The 23,331-nt window shown below is 38.9% G+C and overlaps 1 protein-coding gene across 1 annotated transcript in view; it reads right to left on the bottom strand.

The window, feature by feature from the left end:
* LOC134664637 (V-type proton ATPase 116 kDa subunit a 1-like) overlaps positions 1-21,827 on the bottom strand; it is a 29,877-nt gene extending 8,050 nt beyond the window's left edge. Inside the window, exons 1-5 of the mRNA XM_063521374.1 lie at positions 21,709-21,827; positions 10,898-11,065; positions 9,808-10,134; positions 7,584-7,760; positions 3,668-3,880 (exon numbers count right to left, since the gene is read on the bottom strand). Coding sequence (XP_063377444.1) covers positions 3,668-3,880; positions 7,584-7,760; positions 9,808-10,134; positions 10,898-11,065; positions 21,709-21,813 — 990 coding nt within the window. The 5' untranslated portion in view covers positions 21,814-21,827. The remainder of the gene's footprint in view (positions 1-3,667; positions 3,881-7,583; positions 7,761-9,807; positions 10,135-10,897; positions 11,066-21,708) is intronic.
* Positions 21,828-23,331: the final 1,504 nt, after the last annotated feature.

Here is a 23,331-nt window from a genome sequence, read left to right as displayed (position 1 = left end):
CGAAGCGTCCAGGCTGTCAGTTCTGCGTTTAACCACTGACATCTTGCGATTGCTTGATGTATTATAATAATTTTGAGTAATATTTTAAATGTATAGTCCTTCAATTTGAATTTAGAACTCATTATTTTTTTTTATTTGATTTTGTTTCTAGTTCCATGCCATATATATATATAGACTTTAATATTATTTAGAAGTTTAGAACTGCTAAAAAATGAAGAGTCCGTCTAAGCCAGCGGTCGGCAACCTTTTAGCAGCCAAGGGCCACATAGTAGTTAACGGAGGTGATGCGGGCCGTACTTTGTTAATATTTATGACTTTATGAGACATTGTCGTTTGTCACTATTACATACAAAATAGCCAAGGGGGCCGCAAGTGACAGGTTCACGAGCCGCATGCGGCCCGCGGGCCGCAGGTTGCCGACTGCTGGTCTAAGCTGACAAAGTGTAAGAGTGAGATAAACGTCATATTTTGATAGAAATATGACATTAATGATGACACAGTCACACTTTGTCATTGCAAATTCCTTACAGAGTTAGCTTGGTCCGATTCTATCAACAATTGGACGTAGTTTAGGGAAAAACATATACTTAATCCACGATAATCTGTTAAATAAAATACAAAAACAAAAGCCATTAATTTAAATGACGTAGTTTATGGATGAATCCTTTTCGCTAAACTACATTCAATTGATACTAAAAACAGTCCGAGTTTAAGCCAAGCGCGCACCACGATTTTTTGTCGCGCGATAATTTAGTCGCAGAAATGTAACGTATGGGTTTATATGGCGGTGCGCGCATATGCGATAAAAAAATCGCAGCGATTTTAAAATTGTGATTTGTTACATTTTTCCGCGACAGCGCGCGACGCGATTGTCGCAAAGTGAATTGCAGCATACGAAGCTGTATGGCCCCGCGCGCACTGCGATAATAAAATCGCAGCCGGGACCTCAGTCGGCATTTCGCTCTCCAAGCGTCAACATATCGGAACCTGCTTCTCCAATGGAGTTACAAGATGAGGAGGAGGAGGAAGAGAAGGAGATCACCTTTGTGGTATAAATACTCAGTCATACAGCGATTGCATATTGTTTCACGACAAGCGACTGGTACGACATCCATGTCGAGAATGAACAAATCGTCGACTTTTTCATCGCAGTGCGCGCACTGAATTTTCTGCGATAAATTACAGCGCGATTCTAAAATCGTGTCGCAAAAATTAAAATCGTGGTGCGCGCTTGGCGTCATATAATTAGAGTTAGACCAAGAAAAGCCTGCAGCGATTTTGATAGCACTCGCAGTGCAAGCGTTATTTTAAACATCATACTTCTATGAAATTATGACGTATAAATAACACTTGCACTACGTGGGCTATCAAAATCGAATCGCTGCAGACTTTTCTTGGTCTAACTTAAAGTTTTTATAATGGAAGTACTTCTACGTCCGTCCGTCCGTACGTACGTCCAAGAAATTACTGCAGACTTTTTACAGTCTAACTATAAATATTAAATGACATTATTATCTCTATACGCCTTACTAACTCTATGTGTCCTATTGTGAAAACAAAAACACAACGACAGTGAAGAACGGAATTCTTAATTTGAATTTTTCAGATTTTTGAGATACCTAGTCCATTGGTTGGAAAGCCCGTTCGAAATTTAAACTTATTCACAATATAATAAGGTTGTATTTTGTAGATCTCTCTCATACTTATAGTAGGCTATTCAGATAAAATTAAATATCCCACAAAAATAAGCAAGCAGAATTCAACTTTGTGTCAAAGACATAAGTCATAAATTTCAATCCCAAAGTTTTTACTAAGGACCTTCTCGCTAAAACTACTGCCAAAATGAAATGACCAGTGTAAGCATCAGTTAGCTAGCCCTAAGCAACCAAAGATCAGGCTGCAGTTGAAAAACTAATAAAGATAAAGTTAAGCTGATAATTTTCCCGCCGTCTCCGTGCTTCTTTAAGTTGGGTATTGACTGGTCAGCTGCCTGTTAGCTATAGTTTTCCCGAAAATCGCCAGGACAGAGGTGAAATTTTTTGTATGAAAACTTGCAACTTTAAATGCATTTTTTAACGAAACTATTGCATTCTAAAATGAAGTCAAAATCAGTCCATCGACTCAATTTTTTGCAAGCTTTCTAATGGTACCACACACGATTCTTACAAATGAAAAAAAATTCAGCCTACCCCTCTCAACCCCCCAAATTTCCCCCTTAAATAAGAAATAATCAGTTTTGACTTATTTACAATATGAGTGGTGGTAATTGCTATAACTGTTCCAAATTTTAGGTATCTACGTCAAACGGTCTCTGAGAAAAACGCATTTAACTGATTTACAAGACCGAAGTGATCCCATAAGTGTTCCGTGAACAATGTTTTGTACGGAACACTAAAAATGAATAAACCAAGAAATGTTGCAATGAACGCCGAATGAATTTTAGGAAATATTGAGTAATACCACTGCTACTGTGAGGTGAAAGTTACTTTTGGTGTATATAATTATAATAAACAAGGGTCCCTTTCGGTCACTTTGGAATTTATGTTTGTTAGAAATTAGTAACTTCTAAAAAACAGTTTTATACATAATTTTATTGCTCTTTTAGATGTCTATCAGATAATTCTCACTAGACATCATAAATCACAAATGCTTTTTTGTAGTCCGGTTAAAATAGGTACGTTTATGGAACGTATAAAAACACGGCCAGCTTTGTTTCACTATAAATAGGCACAAAACAACGGATTTCCTGTAACTGCGGAAACATCTGTACTGTATGGAAGCAATTAAAGAGTGATTTCACTCAGTAAATTCTGAACACTAACACCTTTTTTAGTAAATTATTAATACGAATCAACTTTAACTACTTTAATACACACTTATTAGCTCACCTCATCATGAAATGAAATTTGAATTTTAAAAATCTGCTTATTTTTGAACTGTAGATGTACCTACTATTCTTGCATGAGAGTTGCGCTGAAATTATTGTTGAATCTTTTTGAATGATAGGATATTTTAACGTTGAATCATCCTGTGGCACCACAGCACTTTGCCCCGAGGTTCTTTTTGATGTTGTTCAAAGTGGTGTCACGTAAAACGTGTCGTGTAAACGGTCTACTAAATCTCATCAGATGATTTAAACGCGAGGGACAACGCCTGTAGTTACTGTACAGTCGATGTCAAAGATATGTTTACACTTTTGAGTCTTACTCTCTTATAATAAGGCGAAAAATGTAAACATATCTTTGACGTGGACTGTACAAACCAACGCAAGACCGACATTTGCGACCGCTTTTTTTGTGACAGCTGAAGTAGGCGGGGGAGGTGAGGGGAACCATTACTAATGGCTCTTCTACACGATGGGCCAGGGCCGGCCACTCCAAGGGACGCAGCCATGCGGTAGAATGAGATAGCCATATCACTTGCTCCCTCTAACGCATAAATGCGTCCCTTGGAGTGGCCTGCGCTGGCCCATCGAGTAGAGGAGCTATAATACAAGAGCACGCCACTTTTCCCGATCCTGCGCCTTGTCCGCGCCAATTATCGGCTTGAAGCTGACGAACGGTCTTCCCAGGTACGCCCTTTTGGCAGCCCGATCCTCTCTCATTCTTAATAGGTGACCGAACCAGCAAAGTAACCAATAGGTACATAATATATAAATGTAACTCACCACTCCATCATCAAGAGCTTTCTGCAGCGTACCAAGATCTCTCCTTGGCACCCAGCACTCCGCTATAAGGCACTTCTTGACAATATCCATACTGAACATGTTGAGCGTGTGATATATGGCCTTCTCCTTGCGGACTGCTACCATCCATGTACTGATGTCACGCGCGATGTTCTGGAGGACGAGACGGCGGTGGTTTTCTGTTTGTTGGAGCACCTGGAAGTAAGTATTGAAATAAAATAGAATTAGGTTTTGCTTTGCGTGCTGAGGAAATGGAATACTGGTTTATTTGTTTATTGGAGAAGCGGCAGCCTGATGGGCCCTTGCCAAATTACAGTAATTGTAGATCACAAGTAAAATATTTCATAATACAAAGTATTAATCCATGATGTACAGTCAGCAGCAGAAGTAGCTAAGCGGGCCAGATGTTCAAAATGAGCTTGACGCAACTTTATTGTTAAGAAAATAAGAGCGCGTCAAGGTAATTTTGAACACTTCATCCGCTTAGCAACTTCTGCTGCTGGCTGTACGGTGATAAGTGTCATTGAATACTTCAATAGGGAATATTACGCGAAACTCTGCCTAGGAGGCGCCACTACCACTATTCGTCACAATCTGAGGGTCTTACCGCGAAACAAGAAAATCGAAATTTCGTTATCTAACCTTTATCACTCTTGCTTATTTGAGCAATAAAGAGGCAGGTAACTAAATTTCCGCGCGTAAATGGAAATTTGGACGCGTAATTGATGCATATCAATGTCATATTTTATTATCTGTGAAAACTTGTTAAAGAACTTGTTAAGGCACAGGGTGTATGAGTTACTCTATGGTCTACTAGAGGAGCTAGTGCTGCACTCTGGCGGCAGAACATTGCAGTAATACCCCTTATTGAGAAGCATGCCTGATAATATCAGTAGTTAGTAGATGAAGAGCGTTCAAGTACGAATGTGCATTTTCAAGAGCCTGGGCGCCTAGCCAAATGACAATCATTTAGGTAAATGCCAATCGAAGCTTAAATAATGTATAGAAATGATGACGTCACTGGTCGTTTATATTTCTAATCCAAATAGAATGAACGGGCTTTTATATCGGCGTTTAAAGATTAAAAATTGTCATTTTGGCTACGACAGCGATGGAATTGCTCTCAATCTATTTTTACTTCGAAATACGGCCCAATATGACTGATGCTTATCTGAAATATAACTATCACTACACTAAAAAAAGTTATCCCTTCTCCATAAAAGTATCATCTAAATGCCGTCATCTCAACACTACATTTCCAGGTAAGTAAATATCATAAAGACATTTAAATGTTATGTCGTGACACGCTGCATTTCAAGATAACTCGGTGATAAACCCTCAACACAGAGGCGGATTCTGTTACCTATATCAATAAGATATGGGTTTCTTTATATTTTTATACGTTAGCGGCTGAGTGGGTGAGTGGTGCTGGGGCATTCTCCAAAATGGTCTACTTTGTCTGGAACGTTACGCGTATGGAAGCTTCCTTAATAATCTGCAGAAATCTGTATTATAAACCGTCGAATTTTATGCTTACTTATCATACGTTTGGCATTATATGCCCAATAAGTATTGCCTTTTAAGCTTTATCAGAAGTGTTAAAAATAGCATCACGATACTTTTCTGGAATGCCCCTGCTGACGAATCTATCAGGAATCGTCCTATAAACCATTTTGGCTCGCACTTATTAGTGCGCGTGACATTTCTGACGCTATAGCTCAAGATCGTATCAAAATGACATGATAACCATATCAAATTGTTAAGACAGAATCGGCCTTAATGTCTCGAATAACATTGACTAACCACATTGCAATTCCTCAGAAGCAATGGAAGGGTTATTACGAAAGTGCCGATAAGGCTTATTGGAGACTCTTCATTTCAGATAAGAGAAAGAAGAGTAGGTAAGTATTGAGTGTTGTTTGGTCAATGATTAATTCATGTTTTGCCAACTAAGGCGAAGTATGTACAGTCGGTATTTTCAATTAAATGGTTTGTGCCGGTACATTCAGACAGTTCAGTTGCAGTTTCTATACAAATTGCAGTCGGGTTGCAGTCCATCTGTATCGGTCCTTACTGGTAGAACTTAATGCCGCTAGCTAGTACGTTGCCTGGCTCGGGTAAACTAAATGTATTTACTAAATATATTTATAAAACGTTTGCTCGTTAGAAAATCGAACCGAAATAATTGTTATAGAACGAGGTGTACATCCACTTAAAGTATATGTTAGTGCAATAGTGCAGTAGATAATTAAATTCTGCATGAGAGCAACTCATTGAATGTGTGTTGTGTGTTTAGCCTATCATGTGCTATTTGAATTACGAATGTGAATTGCATCTATATTTTTAGACCAAATGCAACTGCTTTCTAGACTCTGGAATCTTGCATTGCATCTTTTATACGAGTACAATCAAATACTATGTAACTCTTATTCAGGAGTTTACCTACTCCTACTTGTATAATCCTTGTATAACAGCCGAGGACAGGAACACTTGGAAAAGCATGGTACATCGCGCAGGAAACTCTTCAAACTAGACACGACCTTCAGCAATGAAGACGCCGACTAATGGCCTGTGCACACCGGCTGCGTGTGCGTGACGTACACGTGCGCGTGCGTCGTTGTAGTATACAGATCCTTATGAGAGATGACACACCGCTTGCGTGACGTGCGCGTGTGCGGCTCTAACATTTTAGCGCACGCACACGCGCACGTCACGCACACGCAAGTCGGTGTGGCTCGGCCTTAAGAAGACTTGTATAATATTGACGTAGTTTACAATTTTAACCCAATCAACTGTTTATAGCAATATTATGATACGCGTGTGTTACCGTTGTTCTTTATCGACATTATAAGTGTGCGGATTATCAGAATTGTTATATTATATTCGTTATTATGAATTGTTATGTTTAAGTCGACCGAGACGATTTCACTGTTAAGTGTTATTGGTAATATATTTGCCAAACTCTCTAGCCTGCACCAGTGAACATGTTTCATCTTGCTATTCTTAATGTTTTTTTTTAGACTACATAGTGGCGAAACGTTCCATTTGCATTCGATTCTTTCTAGCTTATTCTAAGGAAGTAACTTGTGTTTAATAAATAGAACATCTTATCAGCCGCACTGATTTAGGATACGCCCTTAATGTTTCCCAAATTAAGTTGAGTAGGTATTTACGAGTAAAAACGTTATCTTACCAAATCTATTTTAAGTCTTATATTCTAGTGCTGGAGGATATTAGGAGTAGTTAGGATGCCGTCGTTGCAGGCCTTTAAGATGGGCTTACGCTCCATTCTTTAAAGTTTGAATGTCGTATCGGTCTAGAAATACCGCGGGCGACAGTTCATTCCACAGTTTAGCTGTGCGAGACATGAAGTATCTGAAGAAACGCATAAATGTTCTCTTACCAAGTTTAAGTCCTGTATCCTAGTGGCGACTCCAGCCATCATGTCCAGTTGCTCCTTGTACGTGGCAGCGCAAGAGTAGAGCGTGGCTTGGAAGCCGTGGCAGACTTTCTTCACCCGGAGCTGAAATGTTTCGGCTCACTACTGGAGTAATCATCATTATCTTACCCAAGTCCAGATCATGTATCCTAGTGGCGACTCCAGCCAGCATGTCCAGTTGTTCCTTGTAAGTGGCAGGGCAAGAGTACAGCGTCGCTTGCAAGCCGTGGCAGACTTTCTTCACTCGAAGCTGAACTGTTTCAGCTGACTACTGGAATAATCATCATTATCTTACCAAGTCCAGATCCTGTATCCTAGTGGCCACTCCAGCCAGCATGTCCAGTAGATCCTTGTACGTGGCAGGACAAGTGTAGAGTGCCGCTTGGAACACGTGGCCGACGTTCTCATTCGGAGCTAAACCGTTTCAGCTCACTACTGAAATAATCATCATTATCTTACCAAGTCCAGATCCTGTATCCTAGTGGCCACTCCAGCCAGCATGTCCAGTTGTTCCTTGTACGTGGCAGGACAAGGGTAGAGTGTCGCTTGGAAGCCGTGGCAGACCTTCTTCACTCGGAGCTTGATCTGCTCGCCGTGGAAGAACACCACGAACACTGTCTTTTGGAGCTCGTGACCCTGAGGATGAGAATTTAGAATGGAGGGTTTAAATAATTTCATATACTTTAGATAATTTTAAAACGAATTTTATGTACTAAAATCATATTAAAGTGACAAGTTCTGTTCAAAAATTGTTCAATCGGCAACATTCTTCATGTGCGATTTTTTTTCTGTAGGTATCTATATTTTTTCTGCCTTAATCATTTAAAGTTTTTTTTAAATACTTTATAAGAACAATACGAAGCGCAGAACACCTACAATTTCTGACGAATTTCTTTCAGTAACTTAGTGCTCACATAACATCATGAACCTACATATAATCAATCATTAATTTGTCGTGACTTAAGACGATGGTATCCCGGTCATATACTATGATAATTAATTTAATAGAAATATAATACAATCATAATCATCGTCCTAACGTTTCGCTGGCTTTTTATGATAAATGACATAATATTACAATAAAAGTCTGTTTAAGTATATCTAAATTTTTACAGACACTACAAAGAAACAAGCTATTACACTGTAGAACATCAAAGCGAACAATGCTCTCATTTTTATCACCAAATTATCATCTTAAACCCATTTCAGCACAACCCAGTGATTCATAGCACAATGAAACGTTTTACAAGTAGTTGAAGGCATAAAAGATTCTAATGCTTGTAAAAGCTAACGATATAACTCAAAAAATCAATAAAAACGCTCAGGTTAACGTCCTGAGTTCTAATAGGTACGTCATTATAACTGATGGTGGTTATTGGAGAGTTGTGACTAAACTGCAATTTATGATATATGTTATTAAAACTTATCGTAAAACTACAGTATTATTTATACTATGGTCTACAAGTTTAATCTGTAATAACGTATCAATACATTGGTGTAGGTACATGTAATCTTCTTTTAGGTGTTTGCTGAGTTTTATCTTTCATTTATGACAATATTGTGCCTTAAAACTGCGACATTCAAATAATAGTCAAACCTGAACGAAGATATTCGAGTTCATTTGGGACCATAGTTGTGAGCTTTTGGACTATGTATAGTTGTATTACGGTAAGTCATAAATTAGTTACATGATGTTGAATGACTATAGATTGGGTATGTACGTTGTTATTAATTCAATAGCCAAAATGGCAAAAACTAAATATCTTCGATCGCGTCCCGTCAGTTTCTCGTATATTTACGTCACATATCATTCTGACAAAGTTGGCTTACCAAATTATAGCTAATACCTCTACATCACCCCTATTAGACTCAGGATAATTTTCTGATAATGGTACCTATATACTCTTTCAAAAAACCATTAAAACGAAAAGTGTAGGTACAGCTGAAGCACATTTGACGTGTCCACATTTTCTGACTTTGATTGAGTTTTAATCGCAGTAGTTTCGAACCAGATACGAATCTCTGACATTGATGTCGAAAAAACACGAAATCCCATATTGCTTTTAACATTATTGCCACGCGGCTCAAAATTCAGGGTGTGTGTTAATTACATGTCAAACAAAAGTATTGATTTTAAGAAGGTACCCCTTCATAGCAACGTCATGAGTGAGTCATACTCTGAAGCACCCCAATTTTTTGTATGGAGCTTTATTTATTTTTATGGCAGGAAAAGGTAAAAAAAACCGACGAGTTATCATTACTTTAGAAACTTAACAACCGACATGGAACGGGATAGCTGTGTAGAACTTTTAATATAAATAACAGATAGTGAAGTTATTTTCTTTTGTTTTGGTCATATGAAGTGTCACTTTTATGTTGGCAACCAAGTCAAAACAGTTTTCTAACCGTGTAGTGGTTATCGAATAAAAAAAAACAACTTTTTGTAAGCCATTTTAAAGACGTGTTTCTAAATTGTACCCCTCAAAGCATAATCTTAGCAACAGCCCTTTGGGTCATTTAATTCAAACTTGTTTAACAAACAAACCTATTTCTTTTTACATTTTTATAAAATAACATAATATTTACTGGCTACAGCTCAAAGAATATAATACTCACTATACAGCTAAACCATTATAGTGAAGTGATCTATACAAACTATGTACAAAAACAAACTTCAACTCACCGTCACTTGATCCCTGAGCGGCTGCTCAATATGTGCTTGCTTAAAGAAAATATTTCCATGCGAGATCCTCCATAACATCCTCTCAAACGAGTGCACTCTGTGAGTCGCGACCACCCCCGCAATAAACCCGAGATGTGCCAACACCCCCTCTCCATTATATATCTGGACTGACGCTGAAATCTTCCTCTGGGCGCTGTGATCTTGGAAGAAGGTCTGCATTTTCTCGATGAGTATTTTTAGCTCGATGAGGGATAGGTAGTCGGTTTTTAGGTTTTGGGCGTTGCGGGTGATCTCTTGGATTTCTGATTCGATGTAGTCGATTCTTTCCTGGAAGAGGAACATTTTTATAGTCAACATACATCATATTAAGTGATGATAACGGGTTTGACGCGAAATAATTTCATTATTTTTACCTTATCCGACGTTTCCGCTGGGATGCACCAGCTGTGGTCATCCGTCGGCGTCGTCATCGTCACCCTGTGACCATACAGCTGGTGCAACCCAGCTGAAACGTCGGATGAGGTAAAATAATAAAAATTGTAACCCGTTACAATCACTAATTATACCTAAGTGTAGGGGGAGGATTATAGGGAGTTGTACTAGTCGTTAATTTACCCATTTCATCCCTCCACGTAGTTCAGCAATGTTTCTCATTGCTTACCGCGTCGCGTAGGGTATACGGAGACGGGAGACGGTCACTAATAGTGACACTATCACTATAGAATATGTCTCCTACCAGGACTGCTTTGCACACTTAAATATTGGCAACAGGAATCACCATTACACTTAAACTTATTTACCATTAAACTTATCGGAAGTGACACAGATGTTGAAAGTCATTCACGGTATAGTTTGTAGGTTTCAAATAGAGCCCGACGGCTAATCCCATTGTCTATTGTTATATTTATAGAATAACGAAGCATTAAGGTTATGAGTCAAGTTCCTAGGCCCCGGTTTAGGTGGTGGAGGGGTTTTGGTAGCTGAGAGCCGACCCATAGCAGCTTGCGTTCCATATTACTGCAACACCTATCTTCTACGTCGTAGCCAGAAATCTTTCACCTAATTCAAGTGGTCTGATATGGACTTTTACCTCAAGAATGTTGATTTCCCTTGGAGTCAAGTTCCTAGGCCCCGGTTTGGGTGGTGGAGGGGGTTCCGGTAACTGGGAGCCGACCCATCGCAGCTTACGTTCCATTTCACTGCAACGCCTTACTTCAGTGACGTAGCGACGTTGGAAGTCATTTACGTGGGGGTTCAGCTGCGGACAAAAAATACACGGTTCATTGGCGTATTTAGTATTGTTGTGTGGAAAGGACACACGCGAAATATGTAACACGACTCGTTTGTACATAATAATGTCAGAGCCATCTTACTTCAGTTTTTTTTATTTACATAAAACATTTTTACTTATAACGCAACTTGAAATGAAAAAAGTTACTATTCTCTGACTAAATCTAAGAAACCTAACGAAAAGACAGATCAAGAGTTGTGTCACGATCATAGCCAGTGGAAATTCGTTATCTCTGATCTTTCTAATTTCAACCTGCTAATTTCTAGAACAAGTTGCCAACTAAGTTAAGTAGACACACTACTTAACTCCAAATTCATCTTCACATCAATTAATGATAATCAAGTATTTTATCTGTCTAAAATCACCAGGAGCCCATTTCTCGAATGATATTAGTCTAATATTATTAGTGTGTTGTCATGGCAACCCATACGATTTGACTGTTCGCGGACTAATAACATTAGTCTAATATCATCTGAGAAATAGGCCCCAGGCATCTAAAAGTACATGCGTAGTTTATTAGTGTAGCAGTGGTTTATTGGAGTCATTGTGTATTCGTGTCAGCATATCCAGGATGCGGCTAATTTGACATCTGTAACGGAGACGAGCAGGGACGAGTCAGCGCCGTTTTGCGGCACCAGGCGGCCTAGTCAAGGTGACAATCGCTATCGCTTCGACAACGAAACGCTTTGTGTCTCTCCATCACTCTTCCATACTAGTGTGACAGTGACAGTTGCGTTTCTTTCGCTACGTAGCGATAGCTATTGGCAATTGGCAGGGCCAGGCGCGTTTATGTCGGCGTCAACACAGGTACAGTGAAATAAGACAAATGAAGAGTCGTTGTTAAATATTACGAGTATCAGCATGGGCGTACGCAGCATTTTTTAAGGGGTGGGGCAGAAGTAGGGGATGCTGGGTACGTTGAAACAGGGTACACTTAAAACAGAAATTCTTAGCTTATGGTCAGAGACCAGGGTGGGGCAACTGCCCCACCTTGCCCCACCGTGGGTACGCGAGTATCAGTAGGTATCTACGTACTTTAAAAAAATACCGAATAATATTTTACCTCTAAGGTGCCGTACCGTATGTATAGTCAGCGGAGTTTCTTGAAAAATCGTTCCGCTTTTTTAGATCACAATACGGTTGGCAAAAAATTTATTAGTAATTTTGAGGTATTTTTCTAGTGACTTCTTCGATTTGTATCCTGATTTTTGACTTTTGTCGATAGAAAAAAAATCACAAACATAGGCCATAATCAGGAACATAGAACATAGATGTGCGCCCAAATCCAGCTTTGCAGAAAAGTTCAGGTACCTTATAAGTACAACAAAAGTAGATTTGAAGAATACTATACTTAGGTAAGTACTGATTTTGCTAGTTGGTGCGTCCTTGAACAAGTGGGGCTCTCCTGTCATAACACTCATAAGTTATTCCATCGATAGGTGCGGAAAGCGATAAAGATGGAATGTTTTATTGCACGCCGCACCTCGTCTAAAATTAGCTCTCATCAATTGGTCGCGCTGTTATTGAGTCTCCTCCGGTTTTATTGGTCTTCTGTCGGTCGTATTCTGGTCATAATCAGGGGTATATCAAAATATCGAACGAGTCGACTGGAAATGTGTTTGGGGATAGGGCACAGTAGAATTTCAGTGTTTCTCTTTTTATGAAGATTTTCTGATCGGTTACCTGAACTAAAGGTTAAGGCTATTACAAAACAAACCTAGGCCAGGTTAAGGTAGCAGTTTACTCATGATGTTTTGTGCCGACTTCCAGTTACGAAGGGGGAGATTTGCTCTGTGAGCTGTAGACCTCGCGAACCCCTATGGCTCCGCCAATTTGAACACGAAAATCGGTTGAAAAATGCGACCTGTAGAGGAGAACATCCGTAAGAAAGCGTTTTTGCCCAAGCTGAAACAGGAACCTTCGGTAACGATTCGGTCAATTAAAACATTATTTTGCCGATAAATCGCACAGACATATATATTGATCTCGTTCAACTAAAAGTCAGCCAAGTTAAAAGCAATTGATGTCAATTATGTAGGTTGAAAATTCACTAACTCATTACATTCTCTAAACAATAACATAACATTTTAACCTCTGACATGACGAATTCGCCATTCATTAACTCCCGACTATCAGTTACACCAACATGATCGTTCACTTGAACTAAGCCATCATACCACAATTACAACGCTGGTAATAAGTACCTTATCACTCATGGATTAAGGATCAAATTACAACAGCTTGTCCATATGTGACATCAAATTAGATTGATATTATTGACGCGCTTGAGAAGGACTTTATCCCGCAAATATTTAGGATCAAAATGCAACGATTCAGCTGTAAACCAGTTAACATAGCTAGCACTGTAAGTGCGGATGACTAAGGTCTTAATTTCAACAGTTTAAAGTTTAATTTGGGATGGTTTACCGACATGTGCCCAGATAAAACAAATTTGGTGACTGTTTCAACGAGCAGTAAGGTTATTATGGCCCGTGTATGAGTGCCCTCGTGACTGGATGACGTGGTCGTGGCCCATTGTCATTTCAATTAAAACAATATTGTCATAGGCGAGAAACCGCCTAGTATAAGGCGATGGTGATACATGCGTTTTATACATACTGAATATGTTTCTTGAAGACGACCACTACCTACGGCAGAAAATTTCTTGATGCCTGTACGTGTACACACTCGTCGAGAGACCCCGATACAGGCTGAGAACGATAGTGTGTAGGTACTACAGTAGGTACTGCTCTCGCTCGTCTCTTTCCTTTCTCCGATTGGGTTGATGTTTTGCCGAGACTCTCGGAAGAGGTTCTCCGCGAGTGTGTACAGCCTGCATGAGAGGCGACCGCGAGCAAAAAACGCAGAAGAAGGCCCCCAATCAAACAGGCCAATATCTGCAGATGCAATGCAGTGAGGGCAGATCTTTTGATAATTTTGATTTGCATTATCAGCCAAAAAATTTCCTTAGCTAGCTTCTCAGCCCCTGGTGATTGTCATTAGACCAATATTCGTATTGGTCAATATTTGAACGACATCGAAGGGGCCAATGGATTCTGCGGGCCTTGCGAACCACGTTCAATGTGTTGCCTCCCTGTCACACTTACGTTGCCTTACTGTACGAATTTACAAGTGCGACAGAGAAGCAACACGTCGAACGTAGTTAGGCATCTACAAGTACAACAGATAATTGCTAAACCCAAGATTAAAGATTCAGATTGTACCAACACGGGACCTTAAAATCGTTATATCCGGTTCGTCGGGTTATAAATGCATTTAACATTTTATTGATGTTATGACTATGAACATTTAAACAACTGAATATAGAATGTAAGTGTAACTGCTGCCTAATGTGCAAACGCTCACTCCATATATTATCTTGACGTTTTAAATTGATTAAAATACGGTGTCGGGTCGTGTGAGCGCTTGTCCTTATGGAGGGGCCAGGCCATAGCAACCTTACTGTAACTACTCCGTGTAGTGTCGGTGTAGACACTGGTGTAGGCTAGTTTTGTACTAGTTCTATGTAGTTTACCTGTTGTTTCCTAAAGTGTTATACTGACAAATTAATTGCTAAATGTTCTGACTGACGTAGGTCCACTTCGATTTATATTAGCGGTAACTTACTTTCTTTCTAAGTACTTACTTAAAATTTGAAAAAAAAAACTGAACTGCCTAAATTGTATACATCCATTCTCCAATATAAATTGTCACGAGAACTGATTAAGAAATGTAACTTGATTGATGATATAATGGAATATCCGTACAGATTACGAAAGCATCTCTGCCTAAGCTATAGGCAGAGATGTGACTTATTTGAAATACTTGTATTTAAAATGCAAATACAAAATGCAAAATACCTATTTTGTATTTAAATACCTTTTGAAGAAAACTATTTTGTATTTTATTTGAAATAGTTTTTGGGACCTATTTTCTATTTTCAAAATACAAAATACTTTATAGTAGGTAGGAGTTACAATGTCTTCTGATAGTTCTGATGTTACAATCCTGGCAACTCCCTCATTCTTTTAACATGGAACTGTTGAATCTGTTTAGTAACGTCGCACATGACCACAAGCGTAGCGAGTGGTTAAAAAAGTGGAATCTTCGAGTGTTGCGAGGGATTCAAGGCACGAGAGGAGAACAAACTTTTCTCCTGGTGAAACACAAACGAGACGTTTTCACCACACTAACGAGAGACATTATACTAGCTGTAAAACATTAAAAACTGTTAAAAACCATCATCCATACCTACATCCTACCAGTTAATATTAGCAATCAACTAGAAATTTGCACTTTAGATAGAGGATTGATTTCAAAGAATAAAGAGTCTTTTCAACTCGGAAATTCCGAGTAATACTTTTTAATTCAGACTATGTATTCAATACTCAGAGTAGCTTTTGTCGCAAAGTATTTGTATTTTTAAAAAGTATTTTGAAAATACCTATTTCGTATTTTGTATTTAAATACAAATTCAAAAACTATTTTGTATTTTGCATTTGAAATAGTATTATCAAGGAAGTATTTGTATTTTGTATTTAAATACTTTTTATAAAGTATTTTTCACATCTCTGGCTATAGGTATCTTATGCCAAACGAAATTACTCAACGATGGATGTACAGTCGCCATCAGATATAACCGAGCAGCTAAGGTGCTCACAAATATCTGAACACGTCTTTATTGTTAAGGCGTTAGAGTCCGTGTTTAGATATTTTTGAGCACGTTGGCTGCTCCGATATATCTGATGGCGACTGTAGTATCCATTTTAACAATGAGATACGAGAAAAACACCCGTTATTAAAGTGGGTTGCTGGGATAAAAATATTCTAAAAAATTGTTACGTTACACCAAAACATTAAGTAACATGTCACTTCGCCAGATTGCCAGAAAGGCGGGAAACTTCCTCAACTAGGTTAAAAGGGTTCATATGGCAAAATATTTGTACGAATATAATATAAGAGGTAGGCTGGGCACTCTGGGCAGGCGCGCCCTCACGTTCGTGTTGTAAAGTGGAATTGGTTTAAATGGGTTTATACATTAACACTTTTATTCATAAAATGTATCTATTCCCTCTTACAAATCTCTGTTAAATTTTGTCTCTTTCTAACAAACAGAAATGTCAAAATGACAGTTTATGAATAATGCCAATAAACCTTATATTTTCGTCAGAATGAGTTCAAAACTAACCTGGCCATTATAATTAGATAACTCCATCGATAAAGTGCAAAGGTTGCTAAGATTATGGTCTATCGGCACGATGTTTTTGGCCGTAGGTACAGTCACCACACGGGATTGTTATGCCATTTAGGGTTCTTGCTAAATTGGAAATTCTATAGCCTAACGCTAATGAACAACCAATTTAGCTAGGACCCCTAAATGGTGCAAACATCGCGGAGCGTGGTGGTACACTATAGTAATGTTAAGAGCCAACAGGAGTGGTCATTTCTCCATACAAACGTACTCCTCGTTTTCCTCCGTGGTTTTTGAAGCTAGAGCAATGATTTTTTCAACACAGATTAATATTGTCAATATCTGTGTCGGACCGTTTTCCTTTTTTTGATATTTTTGTTTTTTAAGTCGCTAGAGCCCTTCAAAAATGGCCAAAATGGCCTAATTGACTATGTCGCAATGAGAGGCGTGGCATTCAAAACTGATATCAATTAGCCAAAAAAGCAAAACGGTCCGACACAGATAATTTCATAATCATTTAGATTTCTAAATTTGGTTACGATTGGTTAAGTTTTGGAGGAAACAGAGGAGTACGAAACCTCGATTTTTGAGATTTTTACGCAGGATTTTTCGCCTTGTCCTTATCGCACTACTTTTAGGTGCCGCTTCCGTTAGCGAGACGGGTATATTTACCTAAAATATTAAAAACTCAGCTCCTGTTTCGTCTTAAAGCTCTCGTTATGGAGCGACATGTTAGGAATTTTTCGTATTCCTTAAAATGTACTTACGTACGTATGTACTTACCTATGATTTAGATTTATATTTAGATTCAGGATTATTAAGAAGGGGCAATTTGAATCCTAAAGTGGCTAACAATTCCCCTCAGTTTAAAAACTGCACTACACGATTGTAAACAAACCTATTTCCCTAATTCCATTTTAATCAAGTACCAACTAAAGGCTGCCTAGGTAATTCAAGGTGATCTTTTATTCAGCGTTTCGGTCAGAATGGGTTCTGAAAGGGCACGTTGGCTTTTAATGCCAATCGATGGTTCCAAGGGCTTGTTATATGAACTTTTGATTGAGAATCAGGGTTTTGTATTTTTTATAACATTGGGGCAGCTATAAAAAGGCACAGGGGTGTCCAGGAGTTTTACCCAGGTGGGAGACTTGAACCATTTTATTATCCTTGTGCCGCCCACCATACAAAATTATAGCCAAGGAAATTAGAATCTTGTTGTATTTTCAATTGGGTTCATTTTCATTTGTTCGAAAATTTTACGAGACAAATGAAATGCTACCTACTTTCTTTTCAATTAAGGTTGACATTCCATCGAAACTGAGTGTACATCCTAATGTACATTGGGCGGCACGAGGTTAAAATAGAAACGATATCTAAATGAGCAAATTTATAAACTTGTTTAAAGATAGCATGTTAACTGAGTCTCAACGAGGACACTTGAAGCATTGTCACCGTCGTTATTTATGAAAAAGCTCAGTAATCTTCGCTCGACACGCATCACATGACACAGTTAAATGCTTCAAATTGTTTAAACTGACTGTAGTTTTACGTTATTATAATATTATATTTAAACAAGTAATGAAACCAAAATGATATTTTCAGGTACCTTTGCTGCTGTGCTACAAATAATAATACTGCCGACTGAATTGCTCCAGAAAACGTCATTTCCTCCAGCAATACAGTTAAAATAGATGATGATGCCCAGATATTTGACATTTTCGGCAGCCATGCGCCTCAATACTGCAGCATTCATTCTGCGGGCGCAACATGATTCCATTTTTATCGTTTGTCATTATGCCGGTCACTTTCGCACTTACATGCTTGTTAAAACGTGACAAGCATGGTGACAAGTGACAAGCGATAAAAATGCGTCCGGGCTGCCGCCGCTGGTGTAGCTTGAATTCGAAGGGCACCTTAAAGATAGCATGTTAACTAAGTCTCAACGAGGACACTTAAAGCATTGTCATCGTCGTTAATTATGAAAAAGCTCAGTAATCTTCGCTCGCCACGCATCACACGACACAGCTGAATGCTTCAAACTGATATAAACGTACTGTAATTTTTACGTAGGTCTTCTTCTTCTTTGTCGTTATACTCTTTGCAGAGTGTCGTGGTCAACTGCTGACATCAGGTACGATGTTGCTTGCCGTATACGATTTCTCGCCATTTTTCGCGGTTGGAGGAATGCGTTCAGGGGTCTTTCCATGGCAGATTTCATTTTGTCTGTCCATCGCATAGATAGGTGGCCTTTTACGCGGACTTTGAAAGACTTTATCTCAGAAACTATTAGATGTACAGAGGCAATTTTATTCTAGTCTCGTACTGTAGTAATATTAGTCCACTTTAAAAACGCCCTAAGAAGGCACTATCAAAAACTAGTCCTTTAGGGCTATAATCGGCCAAATCTAAAAGAAAACCGAAATTTTCGCGGGTTTTTCGATATTTGACAAAGTTGCGTTCGGCGCTCGAAGTCACAAACTTGTATTATTCATTGGGCCAACAACATTATAAATAAGTCTGCAAAAAACCGGGCAAGTGCGAATCGGACTCGCGCACGAAGGGTACCATAATGCAAAAAAAAAACGGATAAAAATTAAAAAAAAAACGGCCACCCATCCAAGTTACTGACCACGCCCGACGTTGCTTAACTTTGGTCAAAAATCACGTTTGTTGTATGGGAGCCCCATTTAAATCTTTATTTTATTCTGTTTTTAGTATTTGTTGTTATAGCGGCAACAGAAATACATCATCTGTGAAAATTTCAACTGTCTAGCTATCACGGTTCGTGAGATACAGCCTGGTGACAGACGGACGGACGGACGGACGGACGGACTGCAAAGTCTTAGTAATAGGGTTCCGTTTTACCCTTTGGGTACGGAACCCTAAAAATCAGAACTACCGGATTTGACGCAAAAGAGCCAGGTTACGAAATTCGCTAAAGTTACTGGATTATTTGTCCAGCAGTGGGACACACCAGGCTCTCAATAATAAATAACTTCTTCACTAAACTTTTGACCCTTCCAATCTCGAAAACACCAAAGTTCAATGCACTAAAACACCCGTATGCTGTGACATTTCCCCGTCTATATTTGTCCACGCACGTGTCCCACGAAAAATGGGCCAAGTGCGTGCCTGGGGGAATGCGAATTCTAATTTTACTTTGACACGGCTTTTATTCTAGAATACGTTATGCAAATTGTTTATTGCATTTGTGTATTGATTGGGTTTTTTCGAGTGACGTCACTACTTCCCTTATTTGTAGTTAACTAACCTAACCTATCAAGCTCAAAACATCTTCATAATAATCATAATACATTTAACATACAAAACCTAAGAGTACAAACCTGAGTGACATCTACAATATGACTGGCCGGTGTTTTGCCAAAACGAAACAGCATTGCTGACTAAAAATACAATTCATAATTTCTTTGTAAAAAATAGTACAAGAAATTACAATTGAGTGTTCTTTTCTTATTAAAGAACTCTTAGTAACATTACTTTTTAAGTGATAATTCGACGGTTATACGTTAAAGAACAGATATTGTAGTGATACTGATAGCTGATAACTAAGCGCATACCTACTTGACGTAGAACTTGACATGAAATTTAGCGCGGTTAGATTCTACCTACTAATCGTAAGAGATGCTCCAGCCGTCACGCGTCAGTTTAGCAAGGGTATGAATATCATCACCGTACAACTTGTTAGTAGTGTCCAGTGGCGGCGCGTCACACATATCCATAGGCGAGCCGGGGCTAATTTGGTTTACATATTTCCTTTACAAATCTGCTCAAACGTCCAAAAACAGGCAAGCCGGTGGGAATCGGCTTTTATGGACGCGCCGCCACTGGTAGTGTCTGACCGAAGTTTCGGTTTTAGTTTCGGCAGGTTTGGGCTGAAGGTTTCGATACAAAAAACTACCAAACCATTCAGCCGCACCGAAACTGTTATTACTGTAGTTATTCGGCAGGTTTCGGCACAAAATCATGTTGCAGCCGAAGGTCCGGTTCGAAATTCGCTAGTTACAAAAACGAGCCTTAGGTATCGGTAAAATCTGGTTTCGGTCGGACACTACATGCTAGCCATTGTCACACCACATTCTAGCCAGGTCATATCTCAATCTCAAAAGGGCCAAGACCTCATTACGCGGTTGCGTGCAGCAGGGAGCGTCCATGCCGTGACCTGTCATATCGATTGACGCATACTTCGCATTTTGGGGCCGCAACTCTGATTTGAGACTATGTTTTAATTTTATTAGTCTGTGGTTTTTGTATTGCTTGTAATTTTCAAATTAAGAAGGTTATTTTGCGAAGTAGTAAAGCGAAGCTGGTGTTTAACTTAGTCGAATCAAAATAACATTTACAACTGCAGACTTCCAAATCACATTTTGTACCAGAGTTTAGACACTAACGATGGCACTCTGACCTTTGCGGCACTTTCAGCGGTCTTTAACACTAAACTACTACGGCTTTTAAGGTCATTTAGGTTTTAGTTAATATGTCCTAATTGTATTATAAACTGGCTTTTACCATTTTCGTTTACGTAAAACTTATTAACCTAGTGGCTTTGTGAAGTTTAAACATCGCGAGGATAGCTAAATAACTGTATGGTAAACTGAATAAATGTATGGCTCAGCCATTTTGATCAATTTCCAAAGTCCACGTATAATGCCCATCAGTGTTTATTTACATAACTATTTAACCTAATATTTATCCAGATAAACTAACTGCTATCGGGAGTAAAGGTCAATCACTACTGATACCATTCGACCGGCCTATCGCCTTCAACAGACAAAAATCAACCTTAACTTACTAAGATTAAAAGCTATATTCGAATGAGTGGACTTTTCAACTGCCAGTATTTTTAGACAGATAAAAAATGACGAAGAAAGCCATTGAAGACGTTTAGTTTAAATTAAAGATTCTTGAGCAACGGCAATTAGGTTGCTTACGTCATGAGTATTGTCAGATGTAGGGCGCTGCGAAATTCATCTGCAGCGGTTTCATTTCATGGTCGCGTTTTTATCGCCTGTCATGTCATGCGTCATTTTCGCACTTACATACTTGTTAGAACGTGACATGTATGGTGACAAATGATAAACTGCTGGCCTAGCCCTTCTGGTTCGAAAATTCGAATAAGTAGTTGAGCTAGGGAAGCACGGTTAACGAAATAATATCTTACTTAAAATTCTATAATAAGTATAATCCCTGATAGAAATGACATTATAAATTAAATAAGTTTATGTACTTGGTAGTCCTTTGACGCGCTTTGATTTATCTAGTGAGATTTTTTGTAAAATGGGTCATTTTGCTCCAGATTATTTTTGTTTTAGGTACGTATGCAACCTCGGGCCGTACGGTTTAGAAAAGCACCATCTCTTCGCTTTTGACCATCAATAGCTCTTGTATTAGTATTACTCACGTCTCTAAACTGCGCGATGCCGGCCTCCCCTAGCTCGTACATGGAGACATATGCGGCCTCGGGTTGTACGAAGAGCTGGCATAGCACCATCTCTTCGCTGAACATCAACAGCTCTTGTATTAGTATTACTCACGTCTCTAAACTGCGCGATGCCGGCCTCCCCTAACTCGTACATGGAGACGTACGCGGCCTCGGGTTGTACGAAGAGCTGGCATAACACCATCTCTTCTCTGAACATCAACAGCTCTTGTATTAGTATTACTCACGTCTCTAAACTGCGCGATGCCGGCCTCCCCTAGCTCGTACATGGAGACGTACGCGGCCTCGGGTTGTACGAAGAGCTGGCATAGCACCATCTCTTCGCTCCTGAACATATCCCCCATGGTTGAAGTTTATTGACCTGAAACACAAATGCTGTTCAAGTATTTTCATTCAACGCAACAAACGGCTGTTGTTGAGCTATCTTGGCTATGTCAATCAAATTTAAATCATCGCATCGCTCTATAGTAAATCATTGTAATACTATAACTACTGACTCTATTGCAGTAACGTTGCAGCAATCAAGTTGTTGCAGTCCTCATCTGAATATATGTACATAACCTTACCTGTTCTCTGAATCATGTAGTCGCATATGGACTAAAACCTTAAGATTAATTCTGGCTACGTCAATCAGTTGGAAACTGAAATAGGTTTCAAATGTCCCTCGCATAGTTTTATCAGATTTGGATAAAAGGCTAGCACCCAGAACATAAAATAAAAAAGGTAGGTAAGGGTAGTCAAGTAAAACCTATGCTAGCACTATATTTGTAAAACACTTCGACTGGCCACCCCATTTCACTTGTGAAAGAGTTGTAAATAAGTAGAACACATTCTTGGGAAAATACGGCCGTATGTGTTACCGGCAAAAAAATAAACACTCTGAAATATTGGGATGATAGATCCCAAAATAATGCGTTGGCATACGAAACAATGTCGGAAACGGATTCGTTTAATAGTATTTTATACAATCGTGATATAATAGAGAGCTTTTCAGTCGAGTACCGTGTTAAGGCCACGAAGCTTGCTGAGTAGCCTTATTGGGTACAGGATTGAAAGCTTGATTATGTTAATACATATTTATGTATTTAGGATGCTTAGACAATACATAGTAGTTTGCTACCTATTGGGAGAATGTATTTATATTTTAACGAAGCAACAGCAATGATTCAATGTTTCTTAACTTTGGTTATACCTATGTACCTATAGATATTTAGATTAAAGTCTGTGCGGAAAGAGAAGAGTCGTAGAATGTATTGGGCCCCATACATTCCACGACTCTTCTCTTTCCGCACAGACAATAACTTTTGAAGTGTGGATACTACGGAAATTACGGAATACTACGGATAACAATTTCGTTCATAACAATAATGGAATAGAGTGGTATAAAATAAACAATTGGTACTTAATTTCAATTGACACATCATGTATCATATACTAATGCATGTCACATCAAATAATGTTCATATTGTAAACAGTTTGATTACCAAGAACAAGTTTCTCAACTCGCACGAACTAACTTCTCAGAACGTTTTATATCGCCAACTGCTAAAGTTTGTCAGCTCATAACAATTAAACATTGAGAGC

Source organism: Cydia fagiglandana, chromosome 5, assembly GCF_963556715.1.
Source record: "Cydia fagiglandana chromosome 5, ilCydFagi1.1, whole genome shotgun sequence".
Taxonomy (NCBI): Eukaryota; Metazoa; Arthropoda; class Insecta; order Lepidoptera; family Tortricidae; genus Cydia; species Cydia fagiglandana.
The sequence above is the reverse complement of the archived record's forward strand: the minus strand, read 5'-3'. Positions and strand labels throughout refer to the sequence as shown.